The 24,761-nt window shown below is 40.2% G+C and overlaps 1 protein-coding gene across 2 annotated transcripts in view; it reads left to right on the top strand.

Moving 5' to 3' along the window:
- The window catches only part of KDM5A (lysine demethylase 5A), a 49,506-nt gene that overhangs the window by 20,263 nt on the left and 4,482 nt on the right, over positions 1–24,761 (top strand). The window contains exons 11-27 of one of the 2 annotated variants that reach the window (XM_064421204.1): positions 606–787; positions 2,058–2,220; positions 3,040–3,159; positions 4,736–4,930; positions 5,024–5,205; positions 5,469–5,593; positions 5,773–5,923; positions 8,738–8,852; positions 11,629–11,984; positions 12,510–12,648; positions 13,307–13,486; positions 14,901–15,062; positions 16,093–16,644; positions 17,491–17,634; positions 20,457–20,616; positions 21,104–21,324; positions 23,413–23,823. In XM_064421204.1, the coding sequence (XP_064277274.1) occupies positions 606–787; positions 2,058–2,220; positions 3,040–3,159; positions 4,736–4,930; positions 5,024–5,205; positions 5,469–5,593; positions 5,773–5,923; positions 8,738–8,852; positions 11,629–11,984; positions 12,510–12,648; positions 13,307–13,486; positions 14,901–15,062; positions 16,093–16,644; positions 17,491–17,634; positions 20,457–20,616; positions 21,104–21,324; positions 23,413–23,823 (3,558 nt within the window). Of the gene's footprint in view, positions 1–605; positions 788–2,057; positions 2,221–3,039; positions 3,160–4,735; positions 4,931–5,023; positions 5,206–5,468; positions 5,594–5,772; positions 5,924–8,734; positions 8,853–11,628; positions 11,985–12,509; positions 12,649–13,306; positions 13,487–14,900; positions 15,063–16,092; positions 16,645–17,490; positions 17,635–20,456; positions 20,617–21,103; positions 21,325–23,412; positions 23,824–24,761 lie in introns of both variants that reach the window. The other variant, XM_064421203.1, reaches the window with a different exon arrangement.

The raw sequence follows: 24,761 nt of genomic DNA, 5'->3' as shown, positions 1-24,761 counted from the left end.
TTTTTAAGGCTGTCTGGGTTATAGTTTTTTGAACAAATTGTGTGTATTTGAAAGTAAAGGTGAGAATGCTTAAGAGGTGATGCTGTCTTCCCAAAAATAAGTGTGTAGGAATATTTTCCCTTGAGGAAAGTTTCTAAAGTAATTTATAGAGTAGATCAACATAAAGTGCAGCATAGTAAAATGGGTGTTTAAAAAAAGCTGAAAAAGTGACACGAGATTCACTGTTGTGTACAATTTTGAGTTGTCCTGTATTACTGAAGACTTCTATGTTTAGTTCTTCCCCTGGCATTGCTGGTATTTTGTTCCACCAGAAAACCATGCAGTCTTGTGATGGGGAAGAAACCAAAACTTAAGTGTATAAGCCTTGATCCAAAGAAGATGGGCTATGTTGAAATACTAGGACTGTTACTGAAATCTTAGTGTGATTATTTGATGACTATGGCATTTAAGGAATTATTTCTGAGTTTGATGTTTCATTGTTGCAGGAAATACTCCATTATCTACTATAGAAATGGTATTTTTGATATTTTCCTTTGTACTTTCCTTTTCTGGGCTTGGTGTCCTTAATGTTCTTCTGGTTTGTTCAAATTTTCTTCTTTTGGCAGGATTATGCCCTCTCTGGTTGGAACTTGAACAACATGCCCATTCTGGAGCAGTCAGTCCTAGCTCATATTAATGCAGACATCTCTGGCATGAAGGTGCCCTGGCTGTATGTGGGGATGTGCTTCTCCTCCTTCTGCTGGCATATTGAAGACCACTGGAGCTATTCCATCAACTACCTGCACTGGTATGAGCTGTCCTTTGTGCATCTGCCTTCCACTGCCCTGTTGGCTTTAGGAAGTTTTGTAGTTCTACTTCAAAGTGCCTCTGCATGCTGAGGACGTGTAAATGAAAAGCTAAATGTGCAGAGTGCTCTGTGTTCTTAGCTGTGGCTGATTGAAGGTGAATACAGATGCTTTTTAAAGGCAAAACATTCAATTAAGGCAAACCCAGGACAAGCATATTAGTTGTTCTCATTAACTGATGAAATATTCTTATGTGCCCAACATTCCAGTGTCACCATAAAGTTGTGCTTTACAGGCTCTTACCTTTTTAAAGAAAGTTTTTTCATTCAGAACTGAGTTAAGAGTTCACTGGTTCCCTCCTTTATGATTCAAAGTTGGGATGTCTGTGTGCTAGAAGTGGAGTCTGCTGTCTCATGGCTTTTGGAGGCATCAGAGGTGACAGCAGCTGCCAGCAGGGGACACTGCAGCCCGCCGGGAATGCTCCAGCCTCTGGAATAATCCATGTCCATAGGGCTGTGTAAGCAGATCCTGCTTGTACTTGCTAAAATCTACTAAAACAGGTTTTAAAAATAAATCTCAGCTGTATATGTGTTTTAAATATGTATATTTAAAAATAAATCTAGGTCGTGGCAGTTTCTTTTGGTTAAGAAAGGACTGGAATAATGCTTGATTGATTATTTGATTAGTTTTGGTCCTGTTAATATTTTTGTTCCCTCGTACTTAGCTAATCCAGGTTATTTGGCATTTTTCATCTTAATGATCCAGTGGATCCTAGGTTTTTAGTAATGAGTTAGGAGTATTAGAGAGATTGCATGTATTTTACTCCTCTGGCTGGTATACTGTTCTGTTGGTTTTAGGAATATGACTACTCCAGGCCTGATTGAATGGAGGAGTACCATGACCTTTTTTAGACTGTAGGTGTGACAGCCAAGGTTTTGTTTATTAAACCTAATTCCTTCTTTCTGAAGGAAAATTATTTCCCATTTTACCCCTTTGGAGAGCGTGCTAAGTGACAATTATCTTCCATGTTAAACTTGTCAAGGCAAATCTACTGCCAAGTATGTTGAGAATTGTGTTGGAGTGCAACTGATTTTTCAGATTAGAGTAATACATCCTGAAGATGCTTGTTGATTAAAGACATTTTTTAAATCTAGGTGTAGAATGTCTCATGAGGGCAGTGCTGCTGGCTGTGAGGTGTGCTTTACAGCTGGGTGGCACCACCAGTGGTGAGCACTCTGATTTGTGTTCATTCCTGTGCTTGTGTTTTGGTAGGGGAGAGCCGAAGACATGGTATGGTGTGCCCTCTCATGCAGCAGAGCAGTTGGAAGATGTGATGAAGGAATTGGCTCCTGAGCTCTTTGAATCCCAGCCTGATCTCCTGCATCAGCTGGTCACTATTATGAACCCCAATGTGCTGATGGAACATGGTGTACCAGTGAGTAGCACACAAGCATTTTTTACATAAGCACTCCTGTGTGTTCTCTTTTTTTCATTCTCTGCCAGATTTGTATAACAATGGTTTGGCATAACTCTGAAGATTTTTTTATGGTAGGCATTTGCATATTCATTACTTATGGGGTGGTTTTTAAAGCTGTTTTCTAGACTCTTCCCTAGGCTAACCAGGAAATTTACATTTTCTTGCAATAGAAGTGAGTGTGCCAAGCTTCCTACATAAAATACCTTCCAGAACAAGCATATGCTGTGTATTACAGTTAACTTTTAATAAAAAAATCCCCTCCCTTGTGTAACAGCAAGTTTGCCTGAAATGCTTTTAAAAGCTCTTGACAGTAAAATACTTGTCTCACTTTCAGTAGAAATCTCAGCATTACAAAATGTTTTCTGACCAAACACAATTGACTGCAGACCTCTAAGCAGCAGTCACTATCATTTGCTTTTGTCTTAGGATAAATTGCTTCCCTGGCAAATACCCCAGGAAAGCAAACCATAAACTTTTTTCCAGAAGCTTTTGCACTTTGTGGTACAACGGATTAAATGATGATAGAGAATCATCCCTTTTGGGATTCATAAAGACAGTTTTCAACTGTTGGCTTATATATTCAGCTCTTTTTGAAAAAGGCTGTGAATTGAGTATTCCTGTTCAGAAGGCAAAAACAATCCTTACCACTGTTGGGGTAGTTGTGTTGCCTCTGGTGATCTATGGGTACAGAAACTGGTGTTCAAACATCTTGTACTTCTGTGTCTTAAGCTGTTGCATGTTACATATTTTTTCTTTCCTTTATCCTCCCTTTTTTAGGTTTTCAGGACAAACCAATGTGCTGGCGAGTTTGTTGTGACCTTTCCTCGTGCCTATCACTCTGGATTTAACCAGGGATATAACTTTGCTGAAGCTGTGAACTTCTGCACTGCTGACTGGGTCTGTTCTTTTGTATATATTTGCTATGGGACTTCTGCAAGTGGTGTGTTAGTAACTTAACTACCTGAACACTCTTTTCAGTTAAATAGTGTATTTTATGTTTATAGTTCTTGGGACAGCAGTTAGAAACTGAGGGAAGTTTCATTATACAAAGTAATTCTAATTTTAGGCAACTTCAAACTGAAACTTTGGGCACATGTTCTTCCTTTTTAATTACTGGTTAACCAAAAAGTGGGATCTCACAGTACCTTTAGATGTGATGCCACTTTGTGAATTTGATAGAGGTCTGTGTCCTGTCTTGAAGTACTGTTGTCATTTGCATGTTGGAGATAAGCTTATAACAATCTTTGTTTTTCCTTTGTGCTAGCTAATTGTGCCTTTTAATCATATTAGTGCTGTTCTGATAGCTGTGCCACATTGGTGCATAGCTCATGTGGATTGTTCAGGAAATTGTCAAAGGAGTGTTCTGTTACTATCCAGGGTTTACAGTTGGAGGTTATGATCTCATCTCTAGCTTTGTTTTTTAAACTAACGATGGAAATTGTAGCCCTTTTTCAGAGACTTTTATTCTTTTATCAGGAAATCTGTCTGCAGGACTGGCAGTGTGTCAGGGCTCTTATATTTTCTTCCAGCACTCATGATGGAATATGAGTGTAGCCTCTGTGAAAACTGCTTAACTTGCACCAGCCATGTGAAATTTCCTTTGCTTCTGTAAAATGCAGAAATATCTGCAGCAAAATAATTTAGCATCTTTTTGCTTTAAAAGGCAGGAAATGAGTGATACCAGTTTTGGTTAACTGTAGGAATCTTAAGGTTAAATGGCTGTGTCCAAGCATAGTGATACCCAGAGGGGAATGTATGCACCTTAGTGTAGACCAGGTGACTTCTCTTTGGTGCCAGTTTCTTGCCACTGGAAGTAAAAAGAGCTTAGGACAACTCTTAAACTTTTGTCTCCATGTTAGGTGCATAAGGTTATGGAAGATGCCCCTCCCTAGCATTGCTACCCTCTTTGTCCTCATCTGGGACATGATTTTAAGGTTGTTAGAATCTTAGTGAATACAGGGTGAATGATTGCCATCTGACTCCATGGATTCAGAATGCTGAACAATTGCTTTATTATATGTTACATTATACTATATTATTTTAAAGAATACTAAAAGGATACTATATTATACTGTACAAAGATACATTCTAAAGAAAAACCCATGGCTGTCTTGAGACAGGCAGGACACAGCTTTGACCCAATAGGCCAATTAATATAAACAACCATCACCAGAATCCAATTAAGAACTCCCTTCAGGTAAACAATCTTCCTAACACATTCCACATGTGCTAAAACAACAGGAGCAGCAAGTAGAGATAAGAATTGTTTTCTCCTCTTCTCTCTGTGCTTCTCTAGGAAAAAACCTGAGAGAGAATTATCTCTCTGTTCAAGAATGTGAATGCCACAGAATTTTCTCTATCCCATCAAAGACAATTCTTAGTCTGTCTTTTCCCAGTCTTTGTCAGAGAGAGGAAAATGTGAGCTGAGAGATGATTATTTTTCCCCCTGAATGATGATGATGTGTTTTTTTAGCTCCCCATTGGACGTCAGTGTGTGAGTCACTACCGAAGGCTGGGACGTCACTGTGTTTTCTCCCACGAAGAGCTGATCTTCAAGATGGCTGCAGATCCAGAGTGCCTGGATGTGGGGCTGGCTGCCATGGTGTGCAAGGAGATGACTCTGCTGATAGAGGAAGAGACACGGCTGAGGGAGTCTGTTGTACAGATGGTGAGTAATAAACGCTTGCAAAAGAACTTTCTGCTTCCCTCTCCCCCTGCTTGCATTAGAATTTTTGAGCAAGTGGCTAATTCTTCTTGTCAGGGAGTGTTGATGTCTGAAGAAGAGGTGTTTGAGCTGGTTCCAGATGATGAACGTCAGTGCACAGCTTGCAGAACCACGTGCTTCCTGTCAGCTCTCACGTGTTCCTGTAATCCCGAGCGCCTGGTGTGCTTATACCATCCTTCTGATTTATGTCCCTGTCCCATGCAGAAGAAGTGTCTAAGGTACACAGGATTATTTTGTCCCCACTTTTCTTCCCTGTCTAATAGTTTGCTGTAGCCCAGTGGCCAAATACATTTGGTCACACTTTTTTTCTCCTTAATTTAAGGAGTATTTTTCTCCTCTTTGTTTCTTGGTTCCTAGGTGAACAGGTGTTGTACATGTACAGTTTTTCTGGCCTTGCTGTAGCTAGAAAAACTTAATATTATTAATATCCTGACTTTGATGTGGGCATTAATACTTTTTCTGTCTCTTTTCATACCTTCAGGTACCGCTATCCACTAGAAGACCTTCCTTCTTTGTTGTATGGAGTGAAGGTTAGAGCACAGTCTTACGACACTTGGGTCAGTAGAGTTACAGAGGCTCTGTCTGCCAATCTCAACCACAAGAAAGGTCAGAGTCTGTCATTCTTAATAGGATGTCCTGAAACTCCTACATGTGTTCTGTCCTCTCATTAGCATTGTGCATTTCAAATTCAGTTATGCTGTTGGAACCACGATTGAAGGCCATTGAAGCCATCTAAAATTTCTCACTTTTTTTGCATACAAATAATTTATGTGCTCTTATTACAGATGTGATTGAGCTGAGAGTAATGTTGGAGGATGCTGAAGACAGGAAATACCCAGAGAACGATCTTTTCCGCAGGCTCCGAGATGCTGTGAAAGAAGCAGAGACCTGTGCTTCAGTAGCACAGCTGCTTCTGAGCAAAAAGCAAAAACACAGGTGAGACAGGCAGTTTTTCAGTACTTTCCATCTGCCTCTTTGTTACTTGATTGGACTTGGAAGAGTTAAAAACCCTGAGGTCTTACTGTGTGCAAGCTTCTTTCAGTGCTTCTTTTCCTTAGTGCTGTGACTCGTTGGGAGTTGGGAAGGGTTGGAGGAGATACAGTGGCACAAAGGGCCCTAAGGTGGGCTTAGTTGGGATGTTATAAACTCTGCTTTCAGCTGACTTATGTACTGAAATGTGAAATCCTTTGGAGAAGTTGTGTTTGATTGCTGATGAAGTATTCTGCTTGTAGGGAGAGACAGCTGGAGGTAAAAATGTAATGAGAGTAAGTTTTGACTTTGGGTGTTTGTGACAAAAAATCCTTTTCGATTTTTTGTGCTGGAGGAGCACAGCAGTATGGAGGGCAAAACCAGTCCATAGTTTGAGCCAGTCTGGTACTTTTTGGGAAGGACCATGGGAGGCAGAGATGTGTGGCTGAAAGGTAGTGGCTTGCCTCAGTGACTTGGGGCAGTGAAACTCCCTTGGTTCTCTGTGCTGCCTGCCTTGCCTGTGGCTGCCTCAGCATTACTCCTGGCCCTGCCTCAGCAGTCTGAGGGATGTGTTTTGTTCTCATGAACTTCCAGGAGCATGTTCTTCCTTCTGTCCTGTATGTTTTGTGCACTGAATAATAAGTCAATGGAAAATAGCTCAGTGAGGTGACTGTAATAAAGTTGTATAGTAAATTTATGTAGCTTGTAGTTCCTCTGTTGAGGATAAGATTTGGTTTTGTAGTTGGTTGTATTTTTTGCCTGTGTGGTTTCTGTGTATTACTTAAGACATTTTGAGAGAGAAAAAAAGTAAATACCTTGTTAATTATAATGCACAACTTTGCTACACAGAACATAATGCATGTATCATAATTGCTTGAATTTGAACACTAAAATGTTAGTTGCACCACAGATTCAAGTGTAACAATCTGTTCTAACTGGAAAAGTGTTACACAACAGAGAAGCATTTTTTCTGTATTTGGAGGCTAAAGAAGGCTCTCCTGATTGTTTTTTATTGCTTGTAGAACCCCAGTGCCACAGAGGTATTACTCACTTAGAACTCTGATCCAGGTGAGGGAAACAGCGTGACAGGGGTTGCATTGCTCTGTTCTAGTCAAGTATAATTATTTTGGTAGCTCCCAGGTGTTCCTGGTCTGGTGCTGCTTCCTCCTGTTCCTTCTGCTGTTGGAGTGTGACAGCCCTCTCTCAACAGTTGCTGAGATATATATGTATATGTATCTCATTATGTATATGTAAGAAGAAATAACTCTTCAGTTAGTTATTTGGTGGGTTTTGATACTTTCAGTGTCATGTCTGATGTAAAGATAAAAGAATTTTATGAGACCAAAAAAAGGCTTGAATATACATTTGAGGGCTGTTGTATGCTAACTAAAAATATTTTACAAAATTGAGGTTTGAGGAAGATCTTGAAACTTCTTTGAACAGTGCTAGGCAGTGTAAGTATAAAGGTCATGTTCAGCTGCTTCTGTAACATTTATGTTCATATTTAACACCTAGAGAAGATCACTTTTACAAAAAGGATAAGGTTATTAAAAAAGCAAATTAAAAACAAGTGCTCAAACAGAGCAATTTGGGAGGGGTTAATGTAGCAATAAACTCATGGTCAAATGCAGCAGAAGAAAATCTGTGCCTTATCCATCTCTTTTTGAATAAACCCCAAAAATGGATAATATGTAGCTGTGAAGTTCTGTCCAATATTCTAGTCCTAGATCTTTACCTTCTCCTGGATGTTGTGAGTTTCCACAGGCAGGGATAATTGTCCCTTTTGTGCAGCATCTTGTGCTGTGACAATGGTTGGACTAAGGCTAGAATGTCAGTGTGACACTGCTGAGTGTCCCCTCCCTCAGTTTTGTCCCTCGGAGCCCTCTACCCCTTCACCCTCACTCAGGAATTTTGGGGGCACAGCAGGTCTGCTGCAGCCACTGCTCCTCATCACTGTCTGTTGGAGCAAATCAAAGCCTGCAGGGTTCTTTATTCCCCTCTGAGGTTTAGCTGGTGTGTAATTATATTTCATCATTAATCTAAATTTTACATTTACGACATTATGTAAGTCCATAGCATAAGATAGAATTTCTTTACTATTTCTGTAGTATTCAAATGTAGATTCATTAGCAGGGAACAGCTGTTCAGTATTTGAAATCTGTTGTACTTGGGAAGTTGTGCCTGCCAGTGATCTGTACAGCAAGTATTTAATTTATGCATTGTGTCACTTTTAAGTCTTTTACTCCATTCAGTGGGCTTGTTACACTTGCTTCGAGTGATATTTAATGGAAATGTCTTTGCAGAGCCTGTCCTACTGAATATCAGTCCTCTGTTGCAAGGTCAGTTTCAGCAGTTCTCTGGCTACAAGAGAGAAAGCACGAGATCTTAAGATTTGTGTTCAGGGCTTGTTGCTGTTACATATCTTAGACTTCTTGTCAGTGCCTGGCACAGCACACAACTTCCTGAGCTGCCTAAAGCTGGCTTTATGGGGCTATATTCCTCTATTTGTAACAAACTCAGTTTGAAGCTCACCTAGACAATTGCACCTCTGAAGGGCAGAGTAAATGATCCTGAAGGGGCTTAGGGGAATTGCATTAAATTTTGTTTTCAGGATTTTGGAATTCTTGTTGAGTTCAAGTTACATTTTCCTTTGAGTTTGTAGGTGATTAAATGCTTTTGGTAACTTCTCAGTAATCCTGATAGATAATTTCTGTCACTGTGAATAAATCCAAGGATCATTATCTCTCACCTAATACTTAATTGTGCCCATTTGTACAGCAGAGTGAGCCAAGACAGTGGAAGGACACGGACCAAGCTGACTATGGAGGAGCTTAAAGCATTTGTGCAGCAGCTGTTCAGCTTGCCATGTGTTATCAGCCAGGCCCGACAAGTAAAGGTAAGATTGCATCTGTTCCTCTGATAATGGTGTGCATTTTACTTTGCTCTGGTTTTGTGGTAGTGTGTTTTTTTAAACAGACAATTTTGCCTGGAGTAGAGGATTAAAAGCTTCTGAAGTAAAACATAAGTGCACTTTTTCCAGGTGCCTGGTGCAGCAGGCGTTGTCAGGTGTGGTGGTGCAGCTAAACAAATATGGAAGATCCCCTTCCCCTGTCCCTGTCCAGACAGCCCAGTTATGAATCTCTGAACCAGTTACTCTTATTCCATCATCATTAATGCTCTCTGCAGAGCTTAAGTTTCTGGCTAAATCCTGCTCTTTATATGTTTTTGTAGAAACTTCTCAGGGTTACACTGGTGTGCTTTTTCAGGGAAACAGGAAAGCAGTGCCACATTGTTAGTTATTCCATAAATCTCAGCCTTGCTTTCCAGGCTACAGCCTTCTTAATCTGTATGCATGGCCTGCATTTCTTGCCCTTCATATATATCTTTACACCTGTCTCTGAATGAATCTAGACTAATAAGTAATCCAGACCATACTGATTCCCCTGGCTGCTATTACCATTTGTCATTCTGGCACTCTGCATCATAGCAAGTGTTTTCAGCAGCAGTCTTAATTTGTTTCTCTGTCACTGGTGATGGACTACTTAACAGCATTTCACCTACTAACCAACTTGTAGAAAACTCCTTAAGAAACATCCTTAATAAAGATTTTTTGCCTAGAGAAATGCTTCCTGAGATGTATGTTAATCCCTTATTAACCTGCATGCTCTGCTTGTACAGTTTTACATGTGTTGTATAGTACTAGATAGAGGGCCTGAAATCCTGTACATTACCATAGGTGCAGCTAGTGCTACATAGCCAAACATACAGTTTAAAAATAAGTTAGTTTTTTTTTTTAGAAGGCCCCTTTTCCATAAGTGTTTGTTAGTGTTTATGTCCTTCATTCATGAATTTTATATAAACTTTTCTGTGATAGTTCAGTGTTGATAAGAGAGACTTTATAGTGGAATTTCTTGTTGTTTACATAATATTGGCATTATTTTTTTTTTCTGAAAACAATTTCCTTCATAAAACCATAGAGCTCTAGTGTGCAGGTTTGCCAGGCTTGTTGATGCTGTCCTTGTCCTTTAGAGGTGTTCTTTATTAGATGCCAGCAAACTGGTTAAAGTGGGAAGTGCTTTCTCATCCTCATATGATAGGATGGTTTTACTTCACTTCTTTACACACACATTAGTGTGTAATTACACATATTATTAGTATTAGTAAAAATACTAATATTTATTAATGAAATGTTATCATCATCTATTAGGTAGACATGTAAGATTGCTTTCAGATGGGCTTTTTAAATGTCTTTAAAACTTGCTTCTAATTAAAACATAATTCATAGATGAGAGGGCTGCAGACATATAATTAACTCTTAACAGTTTTTGAGCTTGTATTTTTGTCTAATGCCTTCTCCCAACTAGTCCATCTCCCCCCACCCCTCAGCATTAGGAAGGAATCTGGTTCTAGTTCAAGTACTCTGCCTATGCATGTGCATGCTCTTGAAGTCTCAGCATAATCACTAGTCAATAAATAAATAATTATCATTTTACTGATTACAAAGTGTAGTCTTTTCATTTCTGAATGAAGTCAGATAATGATCATTTATGCCTAAGCACTCACCAGCTTTTAGCATGGCATTTGAATGCAATTATCCATCATAGTGAATAGCAAAATAATTGTCATGTTGGATGATGAATATTTTCTAACACAAAAGGCATTGTAATTATTGAACTGTAATAATTTACTGTTGCCACTATGAAGCATTCAGAGTAGGTTTCCTAAATCAAAATCTTTATAATGTAGATCTTGTTCTTTCTTACAAATGCCTTCTGATTTCCAGACAGTCATGAAAAGCAGCAGCAGCCAAAAAAGGCAGTAAGCTAAGGGTTAGGAAATGCAGGCTTGCTCCTCGTTGTGCCATGGGCTTGCTGTCAGAAATGCCTGTCTTCTAGTAAGAGACTTGGGGGTGAATGCATTGAGAATGCTGGTTGAATGTCCTTGAATGGGTCTCCTGCAGAGATTCTTTCCTGTCTTTGCTGTCTTTGATTTTTTTTTCATTGCAGTGCCAAAACATGAGGATGAGGACAACTGCAGCAGTGCAGTTGGATTTCTGTGAAATTGTCTCCTTTAATAAGAGGGTTTTGCATTTTCATTTCTTTCTTTAGTGCAATAAAGCTCTGATGCTTATAAGTGCTAGTCCTGCTTTAGGGAATATTACTTTCAGACTTCACCATTGTTATTTTCAGGACCTGTGGTATTTGTGTTCTCATACATTTCTGGCTTGTTATTTCTCCTCAGCATGTTTTTTTCTTTTTTTGTGTTGCTGTCATTGCTGTAATGCCCCTGACACTATTGAAACGATGGCCTGTTTGCAGAAGTCCCTCTTCTCCCCACTATTTTAAAACTAACATTGACTGGGCAGTGCTGAATATTCTGTTTGTTGGGATCTGTTGTCATTTGCAGTTGTACTATTTTAGGTGCAGAGTTTGATGCAACTAATATGCCTAGGGTATGAAACATTAGGCCATCAAATAAGTTGAGATGGTCTGTTACTTAATTTCTGTCACACTTGATGGCTTGTGACAGCTAGCTGGCATTGTGTGTGGAAGCTCAGACTGATGATGTGGTGATCACATACAGATTCACAGCAGACTGATCCCTCAGTTGCATTTTCTTTTGGATTCTGTGGGTGTTTTTTCCTAATTGATTTGTACTGTATGTTGCTTCAGAATCTGCTCGATGATGTGGAAGAGTTTCATGAGCGTGCTCAGGAAGCTATGATTGATGAGATCCCAGACTCTTCCAAGCTGCAGGAGTTGATAGACATGGGCTCTGGCCTTTATGTTGAACTTCCTGAGCTGCCAAGGCTGAAGCAGGAACTGCAGCAGGCACGGTGGCTGGATGAGGTGAGGTCCACCCTCTTGGATCCCCAGAGAGTCACCCTGGATGTGATGAAGAAGCTGATTGACTCTGGTGTGGGCTTGGCACCACATCATGCTGTAGAAAAAGCCATGGCTGAGCTGCAGGAGCTGCTCACAGTCTCAGAGAGGTGGGAGGAGAAGGCCAAGGTCTGCCTGCAGGCCAGGTGAGTGTTCCTTTACAAACTGTTCTTAGAGGTCACACAATTGTATTTCTCTTCCTCTTTTGAGATGTGAGGTGAAAGGTTGGGCCCTTGAAGCTGTAGTTGCCTTTCTTACTTAGTGGTTTTTTTTTAACCTCCTAGCAGTTAAGATTGTTCTAGAGTTGGATTTGAGATTGAATTGCAGAAGTGTTGATTGCCAATCGTGTTGCACAGTGGCAGGAGGCTGAGGCTGTGCTTGTTGCTGCTGTCTTTGCTATTCATCCTTCTCCACAAAGAACTCTGACTAAGCTACCAACAAGAGCTTTCTTGGTGTTTAGGGTTGTGATGCTGTGCCCTTCTGAGCTTGATTATGCCAAGCCCATCAGCTTTTCTCACCTTATTTGGTAGCCAGTAGCATCCTTCAAGCTCAGAGCCATGGTATCCTACCCTGCAGTGTAGTGGTGAAGTTACACCACCAACCTGTCAGATTTGTCTTTAGATGACTGGTATTTTGAGAGAAGGCTGGAATTGGTTTTTTTCTTACTCTAGACCACGCCAAAGTATGATGGCTCTGGAGGGCATTGTGAATGAGGCAAAGAACATCCCTGCCTACCTGCCCAATGTGCTGGCACTGAAAGAAGCCCTGCAGCGAGCTAGAGACTGGACAGCCAAAGTGGAGGCCATTCAGGTAGGGCTTACAGCAGGGCCTAGAATCTTCTGCTTGCACTCTTTTATTTGAATGTGTCCTTTATTGCTAGCACCTCTCCTCACAAAGGTGGCCTGAAGAGAAGCCTTGCTATGGCTCTTAAATGTGCTTACTGGAGCTCGTGTACTTGATTTTCTTTTTGTGCATTTGTTTTCCCACTGGCTATCCAATTTCTATTTCCCTTCCTTTTAAGTATTTCAGAGCAGGTATAAAAGCTAGCAAATTCATTATGATATGGTATTTGGTTTTGAAACTGTTCAGCATGCTGTCACTGCAACTATTTAGCTGCAGCAGAGGATGCTCTCAGATTTTCAGTTTTGGATCTGCCTGGAAATTTTGGCTTTTTACGGAAATTTGTTTTTTTATTTTCTCCCTAAAATGTTGCAAGATGTAATGGCAATGGTGGCCAGAATTTTCTAAAATAGATTAATTAGTTCAGTAACCACCCTTTCTACTTGACTTGGTCCTGAGTTCTGTGATATTTGTGGGTGCTGATGGCTGAATTAGAACTGCTTATCTTACATCCCTTTCCTATGGAACTCTGTTTTAGGCAGTGACAAAGTAGTGTATGGCTTGAAATTAGACTGGCAGCTGATATAATGGTGGAATTGTTGGCTTAGAAAACTTTGTTTCACCCCAGAATGGGAGCAACTATGCATACCTGGAGCAGCTGGAGAGCTTGTCTGCCAAGGGCCGCCCCATCCCGGTGCGCCTGGATGCCCTGCCCCAGCTGGAGTCCCAGGTGGCTGCAGCCCGTGCCTGGAGGGAGCGCACAGGAAGGACCTTCCTCAAGAAGAATTCCAGCTACAACCTGCTGCAGGTGAGCAGCATGTCAAAAGAACACATTTCTCTGTCAGAAATTGGTCATGATGGCCCTCAGGTGTCTGGAGGGAAGAGCTGGTTCAGTTACGCTGGATTACAGTTCCTTTTCAGAATACAGTATAATTTCAGCTGTTCTTGGATGAAAAGAATGAAAAAGGCAGAAAGTCTGTTTGGTTAGTCCTGTTTTATGTATAGACAACCTTATCTCTTACTTGAGAAAGAAGAGGAAAAGTAAAGCATTTTCTTGGTCATTAAAGAAATGTAGGCTTGAAATGGACACATACCTGTCTCAAATTGAAATGTGTTTTCACTTGCCACACTGTTTAAATGCTAAGAAAATAGATTAGATTTTTATAAACTGTTTAACTAGAAGAAAGAAAATTAGTCAGCTACTGTTTATTTCACTTCAGTGAGTGTAGTGACTGTCCTTGTTTTAATAAAAATCAATCAGGTGTTTGAAAATCTATCATATCTACTTGACAGACTTCCCTTTTGTAAGGAAAACAGTTCCAGTTCAGCTTCATTCTTGGAGGCTGTATTTTTCATTCTCTTATGTTGTTGTTAATTCTGGGGTTTGTCTTCACTTCTAGTGAGATATCCAAATCCAGACAGAATCCCCACTCTGACTTTCCCTGGTGCTGTGTTAAGTGCAGTAGTTACATCTTGTGTCTCAAAGGGGGTACTGTTGTTTAATGTTTTCCAATGGGATTTTCCCTATTGCAACCACATCACACTAATTTTTGTTCACTTTGTGGTACATTCTAGATACAGCTTTTTCTCTATATTCTTCTGCTTAACTAGTTACTTCAAGAAGGCTTTTGAGAAATGTTCTGCTTTTGCATTTTCCTAAATGTAGCAAATTGAGCTTTCCTATATTGAATTTAATTTGCTAGATTTTATATTTAAGTATGCATTCCAACTAGTCATGATGACTAAAGCTTTATTCTTGTCCTTAAAAGTGCTTTTCAGCCTCTCATATTGATATTGAAAGGCTTATAGCGTACTTTTAGGGGTTTTTCAGGCACCAAATTGCTGATGTAAATATGAAATAGTTTTTAAGGCTTGATTTATAGAGGCCCCTGAAGGGAATGTTGAAGTGTGGATGTCTAACTGCATGTAGTGTTTTAATTAGCTATATGCCTGCTAGTGTAATCTGAATAAATTCTGTAATTTAATCAGAAAACATGGTGGCTTTCAGTTTGACCTGCCATGTCACTGGTTACTGATTACACTCCAGTTCCCTAGCTATAAGATACTTCTTATCTCTTTATTCTCTTTTTCCTATCATTAGTGGGCAGGTATCAAAGGGGTTAGATTGCTGAGTAGTTCCTGTTCCCTGGTGCCACTGTTGTCATTCCTTGATGAGATAGATGCCCTTGGGCCTGACAGGATACTTTCCTTGGGGCTTGCAGGTTCTGAGCCCGCGCACCGATATCGGCGTTTATGGGAGCAGCAAGAACAGGAGGAAGAGGGCAAAGGAGCTGCTGGAGAAGGAAAAGGAGAAAGATCTTGACTTGGAATCCCTGAGTGAACTGGAGGATGGGCTGGAGGAGGCCAGGGATGCTGCAGCTGTGGTAAGGAGCAGTGGAAGGTGGTGTCTCCTGCTTGCGTGGGCTTAAGTCATCTCTGATCTGCAGAAATTCTAGGGAAGAACTGATAAATTAATTTCACTGAAAGAACTATCTCATAATCTGGTGTTTGACACAAGAATGCAGTTCAACTTTAATTGCAGTGAAAGTAGAGTTCAGAGTGTCACTGCTGGTATTTACCATTGGGTATGTGTAAGACTTAAATGCTCTTTGGTTAGTATCTGTGGCTGCTCATCTAATATTAGCATTTATTGAAATTGTCTGGAAGTAATGAGGTGCAGCTCTGCCTTAACCATGACCAGCACATATTTGGTTAGGTCAATTTTGTGATCAGCCTGCAAATGCTTGGTCGTGGACACTGGGCTGGAGGGAATGTTTAATTTGGTCCCTCTTTTTTGGAGGCTACTCATGCTGCTTATCGGAAAAATTTGCTGACATCTGGCTGCCCTTTCTCTGGTAACAAAGGAAATATATGCAGGGTCATTAACATGGCTTATACACAATCTGTTTTACTGTACTATGCTTGGTTATAATTACCTGAATGGAAACATTAAGGGAGTGAAGTGCAAGTTGCTTCAGGAGATATGTGGTCACTCAGATGCTTCTGAAAGGATGCTCAGCTCCATTGTCTCATTAAACAGTTGAATGGAACAGATTCTGACTTCTTCTCTGGAGTCAAAACCTGTTCTTTTGTTGGCCTTACGACAGATTTAATTACGAACTTCAGAAACTTTGTAGATATTGAGAAGGTTATCTAAAGTTTACATAGCATCTCTACCAGAAGGACTCTAGGGAGTAATGAGCAACGGAGGAGGAGGAGATATCTTAGATCAAGCTTTAATTAGATCATGTAGTTCCTGAATTTTGGGCTAGGTTTAGATCTCTTGATATGTTTGAGTGGGCTGGTTTTTTTTTTCCTTTTCCTGTACTGTTAATAAAATTAAATTTTACAATTTTAAAATTAAATCTCTCTTAGCTGTGAAAGTCATGACACGTTTTTGTCCTTGCTGGGCAGGTGGCTGTATTCAAGGAGCGGGAGCAGAAGGAAATTGAAGCCATGCATGCTCTCAGGGCAGCCAACTTGGCCAAGATGACCATGGTGGACCGAATCGAAGAAGTCAAGTTCTGCATCTGCCGCAAGACAGCCAGCGGCTTCATGCTGCAGTGTGAGCTGTGCAAGGACTGGTTCCACAGCGGCTGCGTGCCCCTGCCCAAAAGCAGCTCTCAGAAGAAGGGCTCCAGCTGGCAGGCCAAAGAGGTGAAGTTCCTGTGTCCCCTGTGCATGCGCTCCCGCCGGCCGCGCCTGGAGACCATCCTGTCCCTGCTGGTGTCCCTGCAGAAGCTGCCCGTGCGCCTGCCCGAGGGGGAGGCCCTGCAGTGCTTGACAGAGCGAGCCATGAGCTGGCAGGACCGGGCGCGGCAGGCCCTGGCCACCGACGAGCTCTCCTCTGCCCTGGCCAAGCTCTCCGTGCTCAGCCAGAGGATGGTGGAGCAGGCAGCCCGCGAGAAAACGGAGAAAATCATCAGCGCCGAGCTCCAGAAGGCAGCAGCTAACCCCGACCTGCAGGTAGGGACGGGGAGAGAGTGCTGCTCCCTCTGCTTGCCCTCATTTAGTGTGTCAAAATGCCTTGGTTTTCTTGGAGAAGCATGGTGGGGAGGGGATAACAGTGAAAAGCTGAGGACTGTGGTAAAACTTCTTAGTTCAGTGCTCTGCAGATTTTGGCTTGCTTCTGTTGGGTACATTGCAGGAACAGGCCTGTTGCTCTGTACTCTTTAATTATGTCTTTACTGTTGACTTTTAAGGGTTTTCTTTTTTTTTTTTTTCAATTTTTGAGACATAGATGTGTTCCAGTGTGTTTAAAAAAAGATACAGATCATTATGCGTTGTGTATGTAAGAAACATCAGGTCAGCTGTAACAGCTGGATACAGCCTCAAGATGTGTAAAACAGTTGCCACTTTGGTGTCCAAATTCCATTTTGCTCTTGGCACAATCCAACCTCAGTATTAATAACTTCTCATGGATTGTCATTCACAGGCATTTGGTGATTTGTTAGTAAATCTGAGCAAGGAATGTAGTCAAACACTGATAATTCCATAGTTGGCCTCTTCACCTTGAGAGTGGGGTCAGGTCATGTTGTGGTGAAGAAGCTGTAATTTGTAGCACTGAGGAAAGGTATCTAGATCTTTCCAGTCACTATTATTAAAAAACAGGTAATCAGAATCTAACCAGATCTTTTACTTGGATATTTCCCTATCTTTTTTTCACGTTTTGCTGTAACTGGTCTCTTTTGTGATGTCCAGGCAGTTATCTTCAGGCCAAAAGAACCACTGTTCTCTTTGCTGATAACTCTTCAGGTTTTCCAGATTTTTCCTGGAAATTTTATTGTTTCATTTCCATATTCCATTTTTTAGGGACACCTGACAAGTTTTCAGCAGTCAGCCTTTAACAGAGTGATAGGGAGTGTGTCCTCATCCCCACGGCAGACTTTGGATTATGATGATGAAGAGACAGACTCTGATGAAGACATCAGGGAGACATATGGCTATGACATAAAGGTGAGTAATCCAGAGTGGTTTGTTGGCGTGGAATAAATACAGAACACCTTGTCTTTTATTAATCAACTTTTTTCAGAATATTTCTTGTATCTGAAGCTGTCTGTGTATATTCTGCCCTAGTGCCTGTGGCAGAAGAGGTACTTCTTGATTTTTGTCTGAATATCCACATTCTCTGAACTATTGTGAAGTTTTGTAATGTTTTTATGCAGAATTTCCACAGTCCTTTCCACCTTTGAATTTCAAAAGGTGCCTTTTAATGCTGAGGAAAAAGATACACTTAAAAAGGGATTTGTGTTTATAACACCCTGGAGGATGAACATTGTCTTTATGCCCCATTCAGAGATACCAAGAGTCATAAATATAAGTATCTATATGAAGAGCTCTTGGAAAGTTTTTGCTACAGCAGAAAGATTAGCCTTCAAAAACTGCACACTGTGTAAGAAGTTTCCTGATGCCAGAGCTTGGTTCATGTTTTCATACCTTTCTCTTCATTCAGCCCTTGTATAAAGGAAGTACATGTGTTCCATTTTGGAATGTGGAATTTTTTGAGACAAGATGTCTGGATTATGTTGTAAAATTAATGTCTGGATTCAGTACAGAAATTGTTACTGCAGTTAAATTTCTGAAGTATTTTATCTAGGAAAGAACTTCCATGAGAAAAGGCAGTTGTGCAGAAAACCGTGTTTTCAAGGTATTGAAATGTCCTTTTGAAATACATAGAGACACAGGCAATGCCACAGTTTCTTCTTGAGCAGTGTTTTCTTTTTAGTGATAGCATCTTTAAAGGCAGAGATGACACTATCTTAAGAGACATGTAAATTCTTCTGAGGCAGATATTCTGGTTTATAGAGGGGCAGCACATTCTCCAGGTATGATGTTCTGTAATCTCCTGGTTTTGAGTGTTTTGTTTCTCAGCAGCCTGATGCAAGTACACAGATTTCTTACAGTGCCCTGTGAAATGCCAGCAAGAATGCATTGCTGTTGGATACTACAGCTTTTAATTAATTTAGCTTTATATATAAAAGTAATTCCCAAAACTGTTCTTTGCATCAGGGGTCTTTATAAGGCATTTCTGAAGGATGTGGCATTTTCTGAGGCTGTGATAAAACATATGAAAGATGGCATATGCTTGCCAGGATCTCAGGGTTTTGCAGGAGCATAGTTTCATTTGTTTAATGATTCTGCTGTCATAATTTAAAAATCTTGTACTTAACCCTTTCATTTGGGTATTCATAATAAAAAAATTATGTTTAAGCAAAGCTGATAGAGACCAGAAATGTATTCTGTTAGGTCAACTAATATGATTGGAATAGAAGACAAATTTTCAGGCAACCAATCAAATCCTTCACGTATAAACTAGGAGACACAAGATTAAAAAAAAAAAACCCAAAACAAAAAAACCCAAACCCAGAGTTGCTCAGAATTTAATTAGTTCTATGCTGTTGACTTCTAAGGGTTGTTTTTTTTTCAGTTTTTGATACATAGACATGTTCCAGTGTGTTTAAAAAAAGATACAGATCTTGGTGCATCATGTATGAATTTGCTCTTGTTATGGACCCTGTAGAAATAATCCTGAATTCCTAAGGGTCTATAGACTGTACTTTGAAAACCACAGTCTCTGGCTTCTCAAATGCACAGTTGTTTCAGAAGTAGATATGAAAATATGGTCTGTTTAATTATATTAAATGTCTTTTAATTAAAACATGGTTCTTGCCAGTAAATCTTCATTAGGAGTGCAGTAGCTAGATTTTTTGTAAGATTTGTTCCAAGCAGACACATTCACTGGTTATATCACCTGTAATTTGTTTTCATTTTCTGTGTTGTATTTTTTTCTCATTTCTTTGCACTGGTATTGCCTGTGGCTGCTGCTGATGATTTTTAAAAAATGTTCATGTTAGCCCTGATCTTCCTTTAATGTAGTACAATAACAAGATATTGTTCAAGATATAAATTCTGTGTAGGTAGAAATACCTTCCTCTTTTTGAGTATATTTATTTTACCTTTTCATCTGGGCAATTTAAATTTGCATTTCCCATTTGTAGTTCTGTACAGAAATCATTAGTTTGTATATCACTTTATTTTAAACATAAAACTGAAGGCCACAGAGAGAGAGATTACCATTCTTAAACTCCTTTTTTTATGTCATGAAATGACAGTGTCTTGCCCAATACCTTGAGCTGCTCAGTGTCTTACTGAACCCACTGAGCTGAGCACAGGCCAGTGCCATCATTACTCTGGTCATGGAAATATTCATGACAAGACTCTTCTTTCAGTGTTTGGTCCTAATTTAAACTGATTTAACACTGCCATAAAAGTACTGATCCCAGAGCAGCATTTGATTGCCATTATGTTGGTATTTCTTGCTGTGCTGGAATGCCCTTTTTTTTCCATACCTCTAAAATCTTAAATAATTCCTTTCTGTAGTCACTGTAATTTAGTCAGCATACCCTTGATTTATGGAAGATAAAGTCTTTATGAGCGTGCAGTCAGATTTTTCAAGCAAAATAATAAATTGTGTAGGCTAAGAAAAAGCTTCTTTTCATTATGTTGCCTTCTGAGGACCATTCTTAAGGTGCTGAGTGAGGAAACTTGTCAAGTGTTTTTCATGCGCTAGCTGTAAATAAACTGGCCTATCTCCATAGTTCCTGTGTTCATCCACCATTTGAGTAGGGACAGAATTTTTACCTTTGATCTTGGTATCTCTGGAGTGCTTCAGAGGAGGGCTTTAGGAGCAGCAGGCTGCTCAGTGTTAGTAGAATTTACTTTGAAGTAGGTATTCTCTGGGTTCAGATGTTGCATGTTTTCTGTGGGTCTTTTTCCAGGACAATGCCAGTGTGAAATCTTCCAGCAGCTTGGAGCCCAATTTGTTTTGTGATGAGGAGATCCCCATTAAATCAGAGGAGGTGGTGACACACATGTGGACTGCTCCCTCCTTCTGTGCTGAACATGCCTATTCCTCTGCTTCTAAAAGCTGCTCTCAAGGTATTTCCTTTTGTGTACATTGAAATAAAATTAAGTAGATAACCAGGATTAGCAGTCAGTGAGGGGTGGAGCTGCTCTGTTATCCACACTAGCTGTACAGGATAGTCTGGAGGAAGGTACAGCAGATTACATTGTAGTTAGCTTCCTGATATTTGATATATAAACCTGTGTTTTGGTTGCTACTGTTTCCCACCTTAAAATGTTGTAAAAAATATGTCATTTCTTTTGGTTTTGATCTCTTATCTTTATGTGGCTTTGCTTGGGGAGGTTTAGATTGGATATTAGGAAAAATTTCTTCACTGAAAGGCTGTTTGGGATTGGAACAGGCTGCCTGGGGAAGTGGTGAAATCCTATCCCTGGAAGTGCTCAGAAGACACGTGGGTGTGCCACTTGGGGACATGGTTTGCTGCTGGGCTTGGCACAGACTCAATAACCTTAGAGGTCTTTTCCAGCCTTAAGGGTTCTGTGTCTTGGCTCCTTCTGAAAGGTTCTAGCACTCCAAGGAAGCAGCCTCGGAAGAGCCCGCTGGTGCCTCGCAGCTTGGAGCCCCCTGTGTTGGAGCTGTCACCTGGAGCAAAGGCTCAGCTGGAAGATCTGATGATGGTAGGAGATCTGCTGGAGGTATCCCTGGATGAAACTCAGCACATCTGGCGGATTCTGCAGGCCACTCATCCGCCCTCTGAGGACAGGTTTCTTCATGTCATGGAGGTAGGGAACTCGAAGAAATGCTCTGGTGTGGAACAAAAATCCCATCACATGCTACTGGTGGATTTTTATAAACTTGATCTTGAATAGTTGAGTGCTCAGTTGCTTGTCATATTTGTAGTAGATTACAGAAAGCAACAGAATAAGTGATCCAGAATTCAGTTCTGGATCACTCATGCCCTAGCACTGTTCTCCACAGTTAACCATGTTTAGAAGTTTTCTCAAGTAGTTCCATATGCAAACCTTATTTTAGAAGGTAACAGGTTAAGGGAGGAAACACTCCTCTTGATTGTGCCTGGAAACTGAACTAACCTGCAAAAGAGTTACAAGAAACATTTAGGAAGATGAAAGTTACATTTACCTTATATAACATGATACTTGTATGCTACTGGACTTTGTTACTGGGGAAAACCTGTTTTGATAAACAGACAATAAGATTCATATTCTTCCTCAGTGTAACATAGACATAGCAAATTTTTAATTGGTGAGGATGTCCTGATTGCTTTGCTCAGCTGGCAGTGGATCAGGCAGGTTTATCTGCTGATTCTGAGGTCTGATCAAAATCACTTTGTTACATTGATGCAGAGGAGAAGGAATGTTTGCTAGAAGAAAAGCCTCTTTTGAACCTTCAACTCAGGCTGCTGGGTTGAAGAGCCAGAGTGGAACCCCTTTTTTACCATCTCTCAGCTGCAGTTGGGGTCAGTTTGGCCATGTGGATTGTGTGATGCCTTGTTGGGTTGTACAGGAAGAACATCAGATGCTGATTCTTTCTTGGCTTTTTGGTGGTGCACAGCAATACAAGATGGAAGGGTGCATGCTGTGAGCAGTGAGATTAGGTGAACATATTAACTGGTGTCTCATTTTCTGTGTGCCATCCATACACAGTGGGTGAGAACCAGTGTTGCCAGACTGCATCAGTTACGAGTGTGGAGTGTAAAAATGCCCCTGCCTCCAAGTTCTGCTGCTTTATCACCTTTCAGCCCAAGTACTACATAAGCTTAATGCTCTTTCAGTGTAATGATTTTGGCAGAGAGTTGATTGAAAAGCAGTTTGAATGCCAGCAAATAGCAATTTATAAATAATATGCCAGACTTATATTAATAGTTAAGCAAAGCTTTTTCCCAGGGGAGTGGGGTGAGGAGTGTAGAGTGTGGTGCATGACAATATTTTCTGGTTAACCTTTATGAATACTTGCTTGACCAGAGCAGCTCATTTTGAATTGAATATGTTCTATGTCTGTTGACACACAAAATAAGTAGATTTCTGTGTAATAATCTGGAGAGGATTTGGTTTTGGGTGGAGTAGCTATATTAAGTAATGTACAGTAAACAGTCTCTTTACTGGTTTATAATATGTTCTTAATCTATTAATAATTAAGGTTAAAATATATAGCTGCATTGACTGAAATCAAGTCAGTCCTGTTTGTACAAAGGACTACACAAGAGAATCTTTCAGGTATAAATGGGACTTGTCACTGTGAATGCTACCTGCAGGGACAGAGCTCCCAGTTTTGAGCCCCACTTATGATCTGAATCTGTTATTTAAGAGCTGTTGATGACACCAGAATATTTACAATGCCTGCCAGTTTGGAAGCCATTCAAATAATGGATGTTGCTTTCTCTTCTTGCTTGAGTTGATGATACATTTTAAGAATTCACCAATTACTCTTTCTTAATCTCCAAAACAGCAGTTGCTTTCTCTAGAAAATAATTACAGTCAAGACTGACCTCGGATGAAAAATAAGCATCTAACAAATGATTAATCTTCTCAACTTCTATTAAAAAACAATGTGAGAAGGGAGTTGTAATTATTGCTTATTTTGCCTTCTTACCCTTGCTGATAGTTTAGTTTTTCCACTGGGTATTTTTGGCTGATTGTACTTTGACACAGTTGATAACACTTACAAATTTTTTATAGTATGGTGAAAATGAAGCTAAGTGTTTTTTTTTTTGTTTAGAATTTGTAACAGTATGTTGTTGACTAGATTTCTTCATGCCATATCAGGGTAAAAGTAGAGGTAAGTACATTTGTCAGACCTCAGGTCTGCAGGAAATTTGTCTGTGAGTAATACATGTATCTTTTTCTCTGAAGGATGACAGCATGGATGAAAAACCCCTGAAAATGAGAGGGAGGGACTCTTCTGAGAGGAAGCGGAAACGAAAACTGGAGAGAGCAGAGCAGTTCTTTGGAGACATGAAGCAAAAATCTAAAGAGCTGAAAAAACTGGAAAAACCCAAGAAGAAGAAGCTAAAACTCACTATGGATAAGACAAAGGAGCTGAACAAGCTGGCAAAGAAACTGGCTAAGGAAGAGGAGCGGAAGAAGAAGCGAGAGAAGGCAGTTGTGGCAAAGGTGGAGCTGGCAAAGGAGAGCACAGAGAAAAAAAGAGAGAAGAAGGTTCTGGATATTCCTTCCAAGTACGACTGGTCAGGAGCAGAGGAGTCAGATGATGAGAATGCTGTGTGTGCTGCTCAGAACTGCCAAAGGCCCTGCAAGGACAAAGTGAGTTGCCCCTTAGTTCTGTCACAGGCCAAGTCAGAGCCCCTGTGCCAGGTAATATTTAAGTTGAGCAGCGTGAGAAACCAAAAGTGGTGTGGTTAGAAATGAGAGACAGTTGAGTAGTACTTGGGTAGGTGGATTTAGCAGGTTAAGCTATAGGGCTTCATTACTCTCTTAATAATTAAGAGAATAAGAAAATCCTACAGTTTTTTGAAGACTCAAAAGTCTTCTTTTGAAGACTCAAAAAAAGAGAATTTTGAGTCTTATTCTTTTACTCAAAAAAGTACCTCTTTTGAAGGTACTTCTCTTCAAAAGAGAAGATGGGAAATTAGAATCTGGGAAAGGGTACTCTGTTTTGGTTGGGAAGTTCAGCTTCTTCAAGCTGTGGAATTTTCTGTTGACTGTGTGCAACATGCATTGGCTGATTCAAAGGATGAATACTTTGATTCAGAAAGAAATGTTCCTGAGCATGAGTGGGATGTGTGATGTTCCTAAATGAAATATGTTTTCTTTATTTCTTGTATACACTCTGAACAGTGATGTTGCAGGCTGAGTGATCTACAAACTTCAGTGGCTCATTTTGCTTGTTGGAGATAAATAATCAGTTATTTTAGACCTGATTGGATTATTACAAAAGAAACTTGATCTGCCTCTCTCTGTGGCACTGCCTGTCATGATTGTCAGCTTTTAACACAGACTGATGATCAAAAATGCTTTAAAATGGTTTTTTTTTTCTGTACTTTTGTACTTTCAACAGGTGAATGCCATACTTGTCAGAAAATGGCAGATACAGGAATGTCGTGACTGAAGCTGCAGCTGTTGCTGTCCTTTACTAATCAGTTAGGAAAATTTGTTCAGGAGTAGTTGGCTACAAACTAAAGTAACATCTGTATGATGATAACGTTTCTTCATTTTAAATAGGTTGCCACTACTGTTGTTTT

The sequence above is a fragment of the Passer domesticus genome, chromosome 5, assembly GCF_036417665.1.
Source record: "Passer domesticus isolate bPasDom1 chromosome 5, bPasDom1.hap1, whole genome shotgun sequence".
Lineage (NCBI taxonomy): Eukaryota > Metazoa > Chordata > Aves > Passeriformes > Passeridae > Passer > Passer domesticus.
Note: the sequence above shows the minus strand (reverse complement) of the source record. Positions and strands in the feature narration are given on the sequence as shown.